The sequence below is a fragment of the Castor canadensis genome, chromosome 12, assembly GCF_047511655.1.
Source record: "Castor canadensis chromosome 12, mCasCan1.hap1v2, whole genome shotgun sequence".
NCBI lineage: Eukaryota > Metazoa > Chordata > Mammalia > Rodentia > Castoridae > Castor > Castor canadensis.
This window is the reverse complement of record NC_133397.1, coordinates 122,621,052-122,638,101: the sequence shown is the minus strand read 5'-3', so window position 1 is coordinate 122,638,101 and position 17,050 is coordinate 122,621,052. Positions and strand designations below refer to the sequence as shown.

The following is a 17,050-nucleotide window of genomic DNA, read 5'->3' as shown; positions in this document are numbered from 1 at the left end:
AGCCCATGAAAAGGTGTTACCATAAGCCATTAAGGAAACAAAACCCTGATAAGGCACCAGTACACCTATCACAAGAGCCAAAACAAAAGACAGCAGAAGTACTGGCAAAGATTCAGAGTGACGGGAACCCCTGTGGGAATTGGTAGGAATGTGAAATGTACAGCCGCTTTTGGAAATCATTTTGGCAGTTTCTCATGGAGTTAAATGTACACTTGCTATGTGACCCACCAATCCCATTCTCGGGTATCTTCTTTAGAGAAATAACTTACAACCACACAAAAACCTGTATGTGACCATGTGTACAACTCTATTCATAATTACTAAGAAGCAGAAATAACCCAAATAGCTCTCAAATAATGAACAGATGAAAACAGTACTGCATCCATACAAGAGCACACAGGTTAGCACTAAAAAGGAGTAAAATTCTGCTACGTGCAACAACTTGGATGAATCTCAAAGGCATTTATGCTTATAGAAGCCAGTGTCGATTACATGACACTGTCAAAAAGACACTCTCATCTGTTCTCTAGAGAGAGAACAGATGAGAGGTTGCAAGGGACTATGGGTAGGTAGAGGGAAAAATAGGGGTCATGGAAGGGAATCCTGGGTTATGAAACTTACATGTTAAGATAATGGGGAAGTTTCACTGTAGAATAAAATAACATTAAAAATAGTGGGTGGTGTAGCTCAGTGGAAAAGTACTTGCCTGCCATGTGTGAGGCACTAGGTTTGACCGCCCTGCCCCTCCTCCCACAGATTTCCAGACAGTCAACTGAAAGCAATACTGTTCATCTTTCTCCTGGTGAGTAACGCAGATTTCATTTTATAGCTTCACTTACATCACTGAGAACAGGATTGCCAGACTTAGCAAAAAATAAAGGTGCCTAACTTTTCATTTCAAATAAAACTTGAGCTCCCCACTACCATGCTGGATGGCTTGGGCAATTTCTCTTACCTTGGTTTTCATGAATTTAAGTGGTGTGTTAGGTACGGTTTTCTCTGTATTTATTCTGTCTGGGATGCACTGAGCTCATTGGGTCTGTGTTGAGAGATCTAATTTTGACTTTTATTTATTCACATTTTTTCTGCCCAACTCTTTCTCTTCTCTTCTTGGAAATCCAGTTACATACGTGTTAAACTGTTTGATATCGTCTCCACATGACACCAAGTCTCTGCTGATAAATTCAGTCTTCCCTTCCGCCTTTCTCACCTGTACATGGCTGCTCTGCCCAACAATTTGGTTCTTTTTTCCTTTTGTTTTTAAGTTTCCATTTCTTGGCTGAGGCTCATTTCGTCCACGAGCAGAGTCCTAATGGCTGCTCTACTGTGTCAGCATCAAGGTTACCTGAGGGTGTGTAGTGCCCACTGTCTTCTTTTTAACCACAAAGCCGTGCTTCATGTTTCCCCGTCTCTGGTCATTCTTGATGTCATCAGACTCTGAAGCACCCCACGCTTTGTTCCAGCCAGCATTTAACTCACTGCTAGTCACCTTGATGTTATGGAGGCTTGGGTTTTATATTGTGTTGAAGGCTTGGCCTTAGCTTTAATACAGATCCTTAGTCTTGGGCCCAGTCTTTACTAATTCAAGGCCAGTCTGGGGTTTTGATGGGAAGCCCAGTGTTTACCAAGCCCTGTGACTTGCTGAAGTTCAAACCTACAGTTCTTCTCTTGCAGCAGAGAAGAACCTGTTAGCTTTCCCAGCCTCCGGCTATGGCTTCCCACCAGCTCCTAGGAGTCTTCCTGCACATGCACCGTCCAGGAGTCAGTCAAGGATTTAGGAGACAGATCCAGATTTCACAACTCCTCCTTTGGCATCTTCAATTTCCAGCTCTCCAGCAGCTCCCAATTCCTCCTCTAGGACCCCAGGCCAGGAAGACTGCAGCTTTCCCTAGTTCTAGCCACTGCTCCCCAGAAGGACTGGGAATGCCCCATGGGAAAAGAGTTAGCACAGGGCTCAGCCTACTTCTGTGACTCCTAGTGTCTTAGACAATTGCTTATGATGCCGTGTCCAGAGTTTATAACTACAGCTTTTCCACTATCATCAAAACTAGAAGTCTTTCATTTGATTATTTTTCTTTTGGCAGTACTGGGGTTTGAACTCAGGGCCTCACACTTGCTAAGCAGGTGCTCTACCATTTGAGTTGTATCCCCAGACATTTTTTGCTTTATTTTTCTGGATAGGGTCTCGCATTTTTGTCTGGGGCTGTCCTTAGACAGACAGCAATCATCCTACTTACGCTTCTAATGTATCTGGGATTATAGACACAAGCCACCATATTTAGCTTGTTGATTGAGATGGGGTCTCACTAACTTTTACCCTGGCTATGCCTCCCCAGTAACATTTTGTAATTCTTAAAATTCTGAGGTTTAATACCTCAGAAGAAAATAATACAGAACTGACTCGAAAACACTTGGCTCTCTCCCTTTTTGTGCCCAATAAATTGAAACTGAGATGTTCTGTACATAGTAAAATCTTTTATCCCAAACAAAATATTAAAAAAAATTTCTAGCTAATTTTGATAATAACAGAAAGAAGGAATTTTTTTGTTCATATCTCTATGAAAATTCTCAGAGATCAAATTGATTAGACCATGGAAGTACTCAGAATTGGGCTAACTGAACTATCTCTATTCTGAACTAATAAAAAACATAGAACGTTATGGTAACAAGAGTGTGATTACCCACATATATATAGATATGATGGCATATTAACTGAATTCAGTGATATGATGAATCTTGACCAATCTATTGTTGCTTTCAAACCTATATTTTTAAAATTTCCATTTTGCAGTGAGCAAGTTTTTGGTTTATCTGCTTAGCTACAAAAAATGCTGTTTTCAACCAAACAGCAACTATCCATGGCTGGCCGAGTATTTCGAACTAAACAATTACATAACCTCCAAAATGTAGTAGAGTTAGTCACACCATTAGAATGTCAGAAGGGTGTCATTCTGTGGTGCGTGCTCCCCTGAGCCTTGAGCCAAGGAGTGCTGCTGGGTGGGGGTTTCTCTTCTCACTTCTGCTTTGAAGTCCACACTCCAGCTGCTGTCAGGGTAGCTTATGGTACAGTGGTGAAAGATGACTTTTGTAACAGAAGAAAAGCATATAAAAAACAATCCGTGAGCAGTTAGTAATCATTTATTTTATTTTCTTGCCACTACTGAATTTCTTTCCATTTAAAACTAGGATCAAGGGGCTGGCTCAAGTGATAGAGCACCTGTGGCAAACTTCCCCTACAAAACTAACATAAAAGGATTTGAATTCCAGTTACCTCTTAGTTATCCTCTGACCAAACACCTTGCATTTACTGGTCTCCTAAATAAAAACTGCTTTGAAATGATTCTATCTGATGTCTAATCACAAGTATTCCAAAATGGCATATGAGATACCACAGGGGAGAACCATGGCTACAGGAAGTCAGGATTGTTGAACTAAATGATTTCCTTTTGGTCACTTATTTTACACTTAATAGGCAAACCAAAACACCTCCTTAATCTGTTCCACAAAGATGTACACATCCACATCTAACTGGAACTACCACAGGGCAAGAAGAAACGTCCGTGTTCAGAGTCCATGGATGCTAGGGCCCTAGGCCACTTCCTGGGAGGGAGAACAGACTGAGCATCTCCATCTCCAGGGGGTGCACACTGCCTCCTGTGATAACCAAGGAGTGCAACGGCTCCCCCAAGTCCACGGTACACATCTGCTGTAGAGTGCCTGCTGCGATTTTCTGGTCCTCAGCTCCAACCCTGGCTAAGCCAACACAGAGTGTCTCCTCGGTGATTGCTATGGAAAAAAAAAAAAAAGAAAAAGAAAAAGCTACTGACGTTCAGTTCTGCAAATGTATCATCTCATTCAACACTCAAAAATATTAGCTCCACAAGTACATTCAAAGAAGCCTGAAGAAGCTCAGGCTCAGTGGGTAACCACTCACTACAGACCAGTCACTTCACTCTTTGAGAACATCAAAGGCTTAGAAGAACTTATGTTTTTAAGGATGGTAAATATTTAGCTGTATCCATACTCCTTGTAATTCCAGAGCATTTGTCTTAAAATAGATTCAATGAATTTGTTTATGATATACTTGTATTTTGAAAAAATTCCTGATATGTTCATACTGATCAAGAGATACCAGAAAAACCTGACATTATCAGATAAAAACAGATTTCTAAGTTTCTGCTTGGCTACCTAATTTTACGTGAGAAGCTTCAGTTCTCTCATTTTTTAGAATGGAGTACTATCAAATGGCAGTGGTAGGGCAAGACACTAAAGTAAGCTATAAAGCCCTGAACAAGGAGCAAGCTTTGGGAGCACTGCTTATGCTTTAAGTTCAGAGTAACAACCTCAGTGACCTCACAGGGTCACTTTGCTGGTGGAGCTGCAGGGCTCACTGGTTTCACTGTTGCATTGGGAAAGTTGTCCTGACTGAACAGTGACCAACATGGGCCAATGATTTAACAAGGAGGAGCAGGATGAGAGGAACTTGGTACCAAGTTATGAACACAGTGCATCCTGCAAACTGTTTCACAATGTAGTAAGAGCACCTAATGAGAACACAATGCACAATTTCACTCTGCAATCTCTTAACGTATCTCTTCTATCACAGGATGGGGCTTATAGGCAGGCTTCTAAGAACATGACAGGGACACTAAGGACATCTCAGTAGACATTTACTGACAAAACACATTTTACTATATACCGCACGCTGTCTAGCTATTAGGAATAGAAGCATAAACTCTCATCTTTACACTGAAGAAAACAATTCCTGGTCTCAGAGTGGAGAAGAGAAAGTAGAATAAATGTATCTTCGCAGGACAAACCTCACTAGTGATTAAGGTTAAAATGGAAAGTATTTTATCAAAAATACTTACACATTAAGATATTTATATCAAATCTCATTATATATAATTGGTGAAAAAATCCTTACTTCCTGGAATTATGTTAATTTTACCATATTTTTCTTTCAGTACAAGTTGCAGCCTATGGAACTTAAGTTAAAGTTGGAAAAAATGACAAGAAATACAGTACAGTGCAGACACTAACTCTCCAGGAGCAGTGTACACGTATGTCAAGTATTAAATCATACTGCTCTCTATGGAGTGGTAGAGGAATAACAGGACAGCCCTTAGAAGGTCCAAGTACCTGGTTCTTCTCCTCGTAGCCTCTGATTTTGAACAATTTCCAGAAGCTGCTGGGCTGCCTGGTTTACACTCATGTACCGTGGAGGTTCATAGATCTTCCGTCCCCTGAAAGAACAGAAGCCGGTGCCGCTCTTCTTTGCCATCAAGTGACAGAACACAGAACACACTATTAATGCAATCCCTGTATGCTCACGTGGCACAGCCTACGTGAAGCTGAAGTTTTCTTTAAATGTACACCAAAGACAGCATTGCCAGTCACTGCTCCAGCTTCTGAAGCTTTCCACAAGTTCTACTTCAACTGAAATGATGCTAGAACAAAAATGTCAAGACAGTTTCGGGATCAAGGCTGTCTTTATTTCAAATCATGCCTTAGGCACAAACATCATTCAACCTAGTTTTGGCTTCATTTACACCCAGTTTATGAGCTCTAGAGCGCTCTTCTATTATTTTACGTTTATTTTTGCAGTGTTGGCATTGAACTTTTTTTACTAACCTGTTTAAACTACAGACTCCTGTTTTTCACTTCTTCCTCTAAGAAAACTAAAGAAATAAAGATCCAAAAATCTTCTACAGTGTTATACATTTACTTCTGTATGCCTCAAGGTCTACCAGGTTTATCCCATGATCATAATAAAAGTGTAAGCTTTTGAAAACTTACAAAATAATTCACAGTGATTATTTTACTGACTTGCAAAACAATTCTCTAGGTCAACGCTATCCAATAGAAATATGTCGGCCACAATATAATCTCAATTTCTTAGTAGACACATTAACAAGTTTTAAATGACAAGATTAATTTTAATAACACATTTTGGTTAATCCAATATATGTCAAATGTAATATTTTAATATTTATTCACATAAAAATTAAGGCGACTTATACAAAGTCTTTGAAATCTGGTGTGTACTTATAGCACATCTTAATTTGTACGTTAAACTTTTTATTGAAAATATGGATTTATATTTAAATTTCATAAAATTTGTGGCCATAAAAATAGATTTTATATATTCCAATCTACTTAAAAGTCTTGCAACAGGCATCAGTTTTAAATCAATTAAAATTCAATAAAAAAGTTGGTCACACTGGCCTGGTTTCAAGTGCTCATTAGTCACGTGTGGTGGTGGTCACTATAGTGTGTAGTGCCTCTCTATGCGGAGAAGGAAGCTGAGCATCTTCATACACATGAAGAAATTAAATGCCAGACGGGGAAGTGAAGTGCCAAGAGCACACAACGAGAGGCAGACCTGGGACTCAAGTGTTAAGTGTTTGACTCCACACGGATTTACCAAGTGCCTAGTGACAGACACTGCTCTCAGTGTTAAGTCTATAAACTCTGCAACTCCACTCTTTCTTTCTAGTTACAAGATTAAAATGTTTACTGTGTACCTGGTGATGAAAGCTCATTTTTCAACAATTTTTAGAACTCATATCATTTAAGTAGAACTTATTATGAAGGATTTAAAATGGATGTGAGCACTCTCAGAATAAGAACTTACGTGAAGGCTGCTGTGGGGAGGGGGTGTGTGGCCCCGTGGCAATGCGCCTGCCCAGGATGCACAAGGCCCTGGCCTCAACTGCCCACAGAGCTAGGGAGAGGTGCAAGAGTGCACGTACCTAATTAGGTTTTCCACAGACTGCTCCTTTACTTTGATATCTGTAGGAAATGAAGAATCATTTTTTAATTTAATTAAGAACTTTACATGAAACCGTTAAACTGCAATTAGGAGTCAGCTAAGTTTTAGGGAAACATTTTTCCAAGTCTCCAAAATGCCTGTGTGCGAGTTGTTGAGTCTCTGCTCATTCCTGGGCCTCGCCGTGGAAATGAGAGAAGGAAGTCTGTGGTTACAGGCCATCAGTCAGAGAACAAACACGAGTTTGGCTGAGGCCATCCGGCAGAGATCTAGTTTTCTGAGGGAGAAGAAGACAACAGGTAAACGGCGCATAGACTACCTAACAGCTTACTGAAATCTGCTTCATTTCTACCAGCTGAAACTTGCACAGACGAGTGAACAGTCTGCTAATGTTTCTATACTATTCTATTTATTTATTTATTTATTTTTGTGGTACTGGTTTGAACTCGGGGACTACACCTTGAACCACTCTACCAGCCCTTTTTTTTGTGATGCTTTTTTTTCAAGATAGGTCTCACAAACTAATTGCCTGGGTAGTTTTGAACCACAATCCTCAGATCTCTGCCCCCTGAGTAGCTAGAATTACTGGCGTGAACCACTGGTGCCTGGCTCTATTTTTTTTTGTTTTTCAGGCCCCGGGATGTAAAAGCTTCAATGTATGTAACATGAGTAGAAAAAAGTCTTGTCACGTTCTGAAACGAAGCTGTTGCTGTCTTATGAATAGTAGGACATGCTTTAATTACAAATAAATACTTGCACACCAAGTCCTCATTCTTACCAGGCCTTCGGAGCACTGGCTGTGTGTCAGACACTGTGCAGGTAAGGGCACCATAGCAGCCTGCTCAGACATCACGTGATCTCTGCCCTCATGAAACCTGACAATCCACTCACTGCAAATACTTGATCCGCTATATCTTTAATCACTGATGCTTGCTCAACCATTTGGTAAAAGGTAAAAAGCAGACCCACTCTAGGTCCTGACAGGAACTCTGTGCACAACAGCAGGAGCAGCAGCTGCTTCCTGTTTTACATGCCAAGGTCTGTGTCCGCACAATAAATATGGTGTGACTAAGGCGTCTCTGATAGACACTACAACTTTCATAAGCAACTCAACAAGTTTTTCTTATCAAGTATTCTAGAGTTTGCTTACAATGATAGCAGAGATGAACAGGACATTATGATACAACAGGAACCAGTGGTTAAGATTTTTATAAGTTCAACACATTTGTTAATTCATTCACCTTGAACCTGTGAAGTATTAACTTTTTTTTTTTTAATTTAAAGACATGGTCTTACTATGTAGCCCAGACTGTCTTCAAGCCTGTGATTCTCCTACCTCTACCTCCTGAGTGCTGGAATTACAGGAGTATACCACCATTCCTAGCTTTAAATTGTTATTTTTGATAACAAAATCTTTCATATTTTAAAAACAAAAAAAAAGCTGGGGAGAATTTTTACAGGCAAATGCTTTTTAGTTGAATGAGTATCACTTTTAGTGACTGAGTCTCAATTCAGATTGGTTTTTCCTTGTCTTCCCACAGTCCATCATTTTTCCTCTTTAATTCTCCTTGGTAGAATGTAAATTTCTCCTTCTCATCTTAGTACCAGGGCCTAGCATGATTGGAAGCACCCAGCAGATACTCTGAACATCTACTGCCACCAACTCACCAGCCCATCTCAGTCTACTACTAAGCAACATAAGTTCCATTCCTTCACAAAGTCTCTGTTGGCTTCTCACGTAATGCTCTTTGTTCTGGAAATCTGATATGATTAATGCTGCCCTTTATTAACCTCTAGTTATGTCACAGATATTGTTCTTGTTTCTTGAAGTAAATTTTAAATGCTGTGGTTTCTTACCATGGTTTTTTTTCTCACTAATCCCTGTGGGTTTGGCCCAGTGCAGGCATTTAAAAACTACCAGCTCACATAATGGAAATGCCAGATGAGTGAGTGATGAGATCGACGGCTTGAGAATTTGGAATCTTGACATCCTCTACTTCACACTCCTTCCTGCTTTTGTTAACAGAGCAGGGAAGACATATTGTTTAACCTTGTTTGTCTTTTCCCAGGAAAGCTAAGAAAAGAGACAGCTCTTAGAAAGAGAACTTGAGAGCCAAAGTTCTAGTTTACCCTTCCTGTCTCTCCAGACAATAGAATTTGACTGTTCCTTAAAGTTTCATGTGCATAACATTTTAGTTCCAAACTAGATTTCACAACTCTAAGGGCAGGACCCATGTCTAGTACTTCCTTAGTTTTCAAAATGAACCAAACTCCACAGTGGGCAGAGGGTAACAATAAACACCTGTACACTGGTTTTTCCACCGCCTTTCCAAAGTTCTCTGAGCAATAAGCACTGCTTGCCATCCTTGCCCTCACTTCTGGCAGACTGACTAGATGACAAGAGGCTTCCAGGTAGCCTCTCCTTAAGACTCTTCTCTGTTCTACTTTAAAAACTTTCAGTCCTCTTGTAAAACACATATGCACTGTAGTGTCCTGAGCTCCGACAAGTCCCCACTTTTCATCCCTCAATACATTTAACTAGTTTGTCCTTTGACAAAAGTCCTTTTAAAAGGTGTCCTTTCCCCATCATTCTACTTTGTGCTTCACTATTGGCCTTAATTGATCTAAACTAAACTTCCACTAACAGAATGGATGTATCTAGTGGTAGAGGCCACCCCAATTAATAAATGTTAGTAAGGACTACAAAAAAATAAGACAAGTCCCCACGTGGAAATCCAAGGACAAATCTATAATGCTAATTAACTGCTATCAAAGCACTAAATCCCAATGGCAATAAACTAAAGTAAGAAACATATTAAACAAGCTAACTATGGGAGACAGATACAAGTCAGAAAAAGGAAATGTTAGAGAAAGTTTTACGGCTTGAACCATATATACGTTCATTACGTATCAATGTGAGTAGAATAAAAGGAATATATTCTGGCTGGAATTGAATAAACAAACAAGGGTTAAGATTTTCTGTGCCATAAGACCAAGTCCGAGAAAATAATAATATTTTCCTTAAATATTTATATGGCAGCTATACCATGCCAGACTTCTAGATATCTGGAAAACAAAAATGAACAAGCAAAGTCTTTGCTGTTATGAAGTAGGAAGAAAGAAGCCAAGTTAATGCGAAAGCAGATGATTGCGAGGTAGGGGAAAGAGTCAGTGAGATTCCATAAAGTATCACTGATCAGGATACTTGATCAGGAGTTGGCAAACTTCTGTAAAGGGGTAGATAATACATATTTCAGGTTTTGAGCACCATAAAGTCTGTTACAAGTCTTACCACTGCCTCTTCAGCACAAAACTTACCATACACGATACAAAAATGAACGTGGGTGGCCATGTTTCAATATGATCTTCTTGACCAAACAAGCAGCAGGCCAGAAATGATATCTGGGCACTGGTTTGCCAACCCCTGCTCTGGATATTGATTTCTAATTTCACCCTATATGACATGCCAACCATTAATAACAATAAGTTGTACTAGCTAGTTCATCTTTCCTATCAAAATATACTGATTAGGTTTCATATTGACAAGGTTGCATAAAATTATATATTATCAAATAACACAGAAGTGGCTATGTTATGCAAGTAATTTTAAAAGTCTGTGCCAAATAGAAATGTTTTCTACTATTCTAAATATCTGTATTATTATAAAGGCCAAAATCATGTGTTCATCTCCTGTCCTCATTCCGTGCTATGTAGCAGACATTCTGCTGGGTAACTTCACACACAGTATCACTAAAACAGTACACTTCAAATTATGTTTTGAGGACTGATGCCATTATGTGAGCTTTTGCTACCAGTAACTGATATTGTAACTACATATGTGAGAGTAAGTACTATAAACATTTACAGTAATCTAACACTGAGAAAAAAGAATAAGAAATTTCTTCTGGACACCAGTGGCTCATGCCCACAATCCTAGCAACTTAGTAGGCTGAGATGGGGAGGATAGAAGTTTGAGGCTAGCCCAGGCAAGCGTGGGACTCCATGGATAGAGTCAGTGAGACTCCATCTCAACCAACAGCTGGGTTGCAGTGGCGCATGCCTGTCATCCCCAGCTATAGAGGAAAGCCTAAAATAGGAAGATAATGGTCCATGCTGGCCTGGTCAAAAAGTGAAACCCTACTTCTAAAAATAACCAGAGCAAAAAGGGCTGAATGTATGCTCAATTGGTAGAGCACCTGCCTAGCAAGCTCAAAGCCCTGACTTTTTTTTTTTTTTAAATCCCAACTCTGGTCCTTTAACCACAAAGAGTTTGAGAGTCACTGATCTAAATAAATAACCCCATGAGGCAGGAATGCTTATTCCTATTTGACAAATAGAAAGACAAAGGTTACTCTCTAGCTAGTAAGCAGAAACACTGGAATTTTATCTTCTGATTCAACTCTAAGTATCATTTCAGAGTTATCAAAGACACCGCTGAGCTGGGGTCTCTTCAGCAGTTAAATGGTAAAACTCTAACTCCCGTATTTCTTTCTACATACGTGGTATTAGAATAGAGATTGACTAACAAACGTGAATCAGTACAGTTGCAGGGCCTCTGGTAGAATACAAAGCCTACTTCCTTCTGAAACTCCGTACCATTATCTTGCTATACAAAGACAGCAATCCTAGCTTTTTCCACACCAGTAGGAAATAAAATTTGGGCAGGACAGGAGAGTAAAAGGAGCAATGAATAATAGGTTTTCTGAATTCTACCAGTTCTTCCACTGGGGAAGCTACTCAATGAGCTTCAACTTCATCTGTAAAGCATGTTTCACTAAGATGCTTCCAGGGTCTCTTTGAGATGTAATCGTTCTGTGACACTGAGAGCACTGATATCACAGTATTTAGAGAATACCCTAGGAAGATGCAGACTGGCTCAGAGTGAGAATAAAAGCTTGGTGCAAGTCTCCTAAGTTGTAGTAAATTGACAAGAAGAAGCCCTTGGACAGCTGGGTAAAATACGGACCACTGGAGAAGATCTGAGGTCATGAGGGGGACAGCATGAACTCATCATGTACATGGGAATACCCACGTGGCATTGGAGCCGCCAGGCTGGGAGCTCTCTACTAGGCGTAGAGAACGTCTAGACTGTGTCGTTCTTACCTCTAGCTAGTTACCCATGAAACAGTCTTCACCTTAACACAAAATCAAAATAACCACCTGACAACTCCATATTGTGACATTAAGGAAACTCCCAAACTCTCACCTAGTAAGCACAATGTGTGCATGCCATTTTGTCTGTTTTTCTTCACTTTGTCAAAGAAGCTTTCTGGTTTCCACGTGTCCGTCCAAAAAACAATAGAAACTGTCTCTCCAAATTTATACAACTAGAAAGAATAAAAACATGAATTAATCATGGGGCAATTCACTACTATTTCTTTGATAGAGAATTTAATCCCTTTATAGCCAAAATAAAATCTGAGAACCAGACTTAAGATGACTCAGGGATGAAATCCATCTCTCTCTTGCTCTCTCTCTTTCACACACACACACACACACACACACACACACACACACACACACACACACATAAAGGTGACAGAAGTTCTCTTTGGTTCACAGTAGCCAATGTCTTTCTCATGCCTCTTTCAAAAGTAAGCCTGTAGAGGTTCTGCATTCAGTGCAGCTACATGGAAGCAATTCATAATTTAGCTCTGTAGCCACTAAAAATACAGAGAATTCAGAAGGAAAAAAAAAAAGACCTTTCAGCACCCTTATAGATGAGACCACCAAGACTCAGAAAGAGCAACTGACCTGGCTAAGGTCACATAGCTGGTCAGTAATGAAGAAGAAATACTCAGACTTAGGTCTGTAGGAATGTTCCTTCCCAACATATTATCTCAATAAAATTCACAAACCACATTCTCACTCCAGTCACTGCTCAAAACCCACACCCCCTTACTTAGCAAGACTCTACTTGTTCCCTCCCTTCAAGGCCAGGGATGAGGGCCTTTCCATTGCCTCCTCCTTGCGCCCAAGTACCCCACCCACCTCACCATGGCGCACACAACATGCTTGCTTCCCTGACCCAGCATGGCTGCACCAGTCTACTTGAGGGAATCCAGTTCCAGATCTTATGCTTAGGAAATCTACTTTTGATTCAAGCTCTGCAACTTGAGAACTGTGTCACATCACTCTCAGTCTCTATCTCTGATGAAGGAACACTGATAAACCCCCAGGGCTATGAGGGTCAGTTAGCATTAAAAATTTATTCAAATGGCAAACTGATATGCTAACATCAGTTTTTGTCTAGGCAGCGTACAAAGATTTATTTTCAAATACAGTGTATGAAGTTGTTATGTAAAGATTTAGTTCTTCAACCCTTCAACTGAAACAGTGTCTGAGACAATTTATAACAGATCTGCAAAGCACTAGACACTGAAAATCACATCTAGTCCTCTGTTACAAATTTAACTGTGTGCCCGAAATAGCTGGTGACTTCAGGAAGACACTTAACTTTTCTAAGCCTTCAAAGCAGGGATTGGTGACCTTCTTCTCCCCATAGTCTAAGGCTTCTGAGATCAGCTTCAGAGACTGCTTCAAGAAGGGCCAGGGAAGCAGATAGGAAGGAAACAGGAGAAGGGGTAACTCAGGGTCCTCCATCCCTACTTCTCCATAGCAGTTCAACACTTCTCACATTTTATGTCTTGGGGTCTTAAAAAGTATACCCAATACTCATAATGGTGGCTCTGAGCTCTAAATGGAAATTTCATTGTGCTCTTCGCAGGCTGTAGCCTCCAACTTCCCTATTAAAGGCTTTATTCCCAACACCCAAGTGAAAACTGTCTAAACAAGGCATTCTCTCTGGGAAGCCAGGCCAGCCAATAGCAGTCCTATCAGTGAGCAGTGTACAGCACCCCCAACCCATGTAACTCCAGTGTTCAATCATGTATCTTCCCACCCTGTGTAACAACATTTCTCTATGAAAAAAATATTTTGAGTTTTGATACAAGATTCACCACCCTAGCTCTACTGAGGAATGGTTACTCTTATTATCCTAGGAGAGGCAAATTTACCCAAAATTATTTGATATAGATCACCTACTATGTGGCAGGCATCATGCTAGACATAGGCTTAATGGGCAAGCAAAACAGATGTCAGGGCCTCATGGAACATGCAGGTTCCTCATGCAGCAGGACGGCTGGGCAAGTGTGGCCCTGGCTCTTTCTGTCGGGCCCCTGATCCTGAGGAGATAGTAACTTAACTCTAAAGAAGCCAGGGTATGCTGAGGGCCTAGTAGTGCCTTGCACATTGCAAGGGCTCCGTAAACGATGAGGGATTTGGTGATGCGACAGTGACACTTCACTGCTGCCAGGAAGATGTTCTGAGATGCTATGCCCGGATGGGATTCAACTGCTTCCCTTTTTGGAATGAGCTCAAAAATCACCAAATTATTTGAATCTACACTTATGATTTAATTCTGACAAGTTCAACTATAATACATCCTAAAACAGTTTTCAATTCTCTGATCAAATTTTTGAAATATTAATATTTCATAAAAAATTTTGTAGGAAAACTATTAGAGAAAATTATATATGCAATTATAACAAATATTTTGAGCAGGTTTAAAATATTTTAAGAGACATAGAAACATAATTAGAAGCAAATAATTAAGTTCTTCATTCAAAAAGAAAGTAACAAGCCCTTTAAAGGAGAATTGAGATGCTGGTCACATAGAAACACTAAATGAAGCATTCTGTGTAAAAGCGTCTTTGAAAAAGAAAACCTCACATAAGCACTGCCTTCTAGAACCCAGATTTATAAACAGCAACCACTCCTGTGGCTCCAGTGCAAACTTCTTCACTGAATCCTGGAACGTTATGCAAACAGTCTCACCATTTAGATGTCAGTACCTCAAAGAACAGAAGGACCAGTACTCTGTGTGTCACAACCAAAGGACTTACCAGTAAGCTATAAAAAGAAAGTGCAGCGAAATCACATAGTGACGAGAACTGAGGTTGCAGAAGCCTAAATACAAGCTGTCTTATAATGCGAGCTTTTCTACTGTGACTTTTTTCCCCAAAGCATTATTGTGTTAAATCTAAATTTAAAGACTACAAAATCAGCTGTTTTCCAAGAAACAATTTTTAACTTTAACCTGGAGTAATACAGAGAAAGCAGCTTATCTAACTTGACATTGGATTATGTTATCTGTTAAGAAAAAAGAAAACAAAAACACTAAAACAAAAAAGCCCTCAACTCCAAACCAAATCATGTGTCTGGTACTATCTCGTTAGAGTGAGAAGATGCACAGGAAGTATTAGGCAGAAAGCAATAATTATCAAATATTATGAGAGTTCAGCACCACCCCCACTGATAGCTGGTAGCAACTTCTGAAGAGACAGGATAGGAGACGGACCTGGAAGGACACAGGAGACATTGAGCATGCGAGAGAACGAGAGTGTGAGCTCAGTAACGGGAGGTCACCAAGCAATCACACCCAACCTGCCTCCAGGTTTCTAATTCCTGACAAATCACCAAGAGCCAGGTCCTGTTGGTTCCAGCTGCCTAGCTTACTACCCATTTCTTTCCCAATCTTGCTTTGGGCCCTTGATAACACTTTCCTGAACGACCGTGCCAGTCTAACTCATCTTACTGCCACCAATATCTCCTTCCTTTCAGAAGTACAGATGCTTTGTAAAACTCACTTTATAATTAGTCTTCAATGCTTCGTTTATTTTGTATTTTACTAACAAACACATTTTCTGTGGTTTTTCATTTAAAAATATGTTAAGAAATCTGTTACGTATTTGAAAAAATTAAAAATTTGAACTTGCTAAAAGAAATCTATTAGGCTCCACGTGTATCTCATAAGTATAGACATCTTAAGTCAGTGAAATCTGTGAAGACTGCAGGAGAGGAGAGTCAGCAGAATTGTCAAGATGTACACCACAAAACCACACAATCAAGAGTGACTAGTTTTCTCTTTTACACAGAATGCCAATCTTGGAGTTGTTTTGTTGTTGCTTTTCTCCCCACATGAACTTGGCTTAACACCAGTGTCACAGTGACTTTTGCTGACTACCAATGAGGTATGTCAACTTTGACTGTGACTATGCAAACAGAAAAACCATAGGGTTTATATTCTCACATATGAATGAGGAGCCATTTATTACTTAAATGAAAAAAATCACAATTTAAAGAATTCCAAAGACTAGACCTGATGGGGGGAATAAATAATCCATTTAACTTAGGAAATATTTGTTGCAAACGGGCTCTATGGCACTGTGATGAAATGAATTGAGTAAATGAAAGAATTTATAATATGGTAAAAACACATACACATACACGAAGCTGAATATTCTGTCCAGGATGCATTTTTACCAGAACTGTGTGAGTAGAGAATGGTACCATCAGAGATGTAATTTAACGACAAAATTATGAAGTGGAAAAGAATGGTGATAAGGTGCTGTTGAAATAATGATTACAGATGGGCTGGTGGCATACAGGTATAATCCCAGCACTTGGGAGACTAAGGAAAAATGATCATGAGTACAAGGACAGCCTGAGCTAGAAAGCAAAGACCCTGTTTCAGAAAATCAGAATGAATAAACTATAATTAGAAACAGTAATAAGTGGAAATGGAAAGGAAAGGGGAAAAATTTAATATCAGTGATTTAGCAAGTACTCAAAAATAATTACTATATAACTCAAAGAAAAGAGCTTAGAAGAGTTCTTCTAGGTTACAGAGCCACGTAGCATTCTGACAGCCTTACTGTTGAATTGAGTGTACTCTGTGCTAGGACAGATTTCATCATTTCTACATTAGCCCCTGTCAACAATGAAACCAAATAATGCTTTTGAAAACAAACAGGAATGGCTGACTATCACAATGAATGTTGAGGTATAAAAAGAAAAACGAAGGAAATTAGTTGTTACTTTTTAAAAGTAATATACATTTTTTTCCAGAGCAGATGTGTATTTCATAAATGAAGGAACATGTGGCAATCCTCAAGGTCACTCTTGCAGTAGCAGGAGAAAGCGGAAGCATTCTGCAATGATGAGAAAAGTCTACAATCCTCTGCCAGAGGCAGCTATAACTGACAACACAGTTTTTATCCAGAAATCACTGCTATGTGTTTTCATTAAGTTGATTCATTGATTCATCCTCTAAAATGTCTCAAAAGTACCTTAGCACTAAATCTGCAACAGAATTAGTACATTCCATCACACAAAGGTGACAGAGGCTTGTGTGTAGCTTAGTGGAAAAGAGCATGCTTAGTTAGGATGCACAAGGCCCTGGGTTCAGTCCTTAGCACCACCCACCCACCCCCAAGA

General features: G+C 39.7%; 1 protein-coding gene across 2 annotated transcripts in view; it reads right to left on the bottom strand.

Moving 5' to 3' along the window:
• Positions 1-3,120: 3,120 nt before the first annotated feature.
• The window catches only part of Dph5 (diphthamide biosynthesis 5), a 33,256-nt gene continuing 19,326 nt past the window's right edge, over positions 3,121-17,050 (bottom strand). For both annotated transcript variants that reach the window (XM_074050892.1, XM_020182031.2), the window contains exons 4-7: positions 11,979-12,099; positions 6,756-6,795; positions 5,143-5,246; positions 3,121-3,786 (exon numbers count right to left, since the gene is read on the bottom strand). In XM_074050892.1, the coding sequence (XP_073906993.1) occupies positions 3,581-3,786; positions 5,143-5,246; positions 6,756-6,795; positions 11,979-12,099 (471 nt within the window). In that variant the 3' untranslated portion in view covers positions 3,121-3,580. The remainder of the gene's footprint in view (positions 3,787-5,142; positions 5,247-6,755; positions 6,796-11,978; positions 12,100-17,050) is intronic.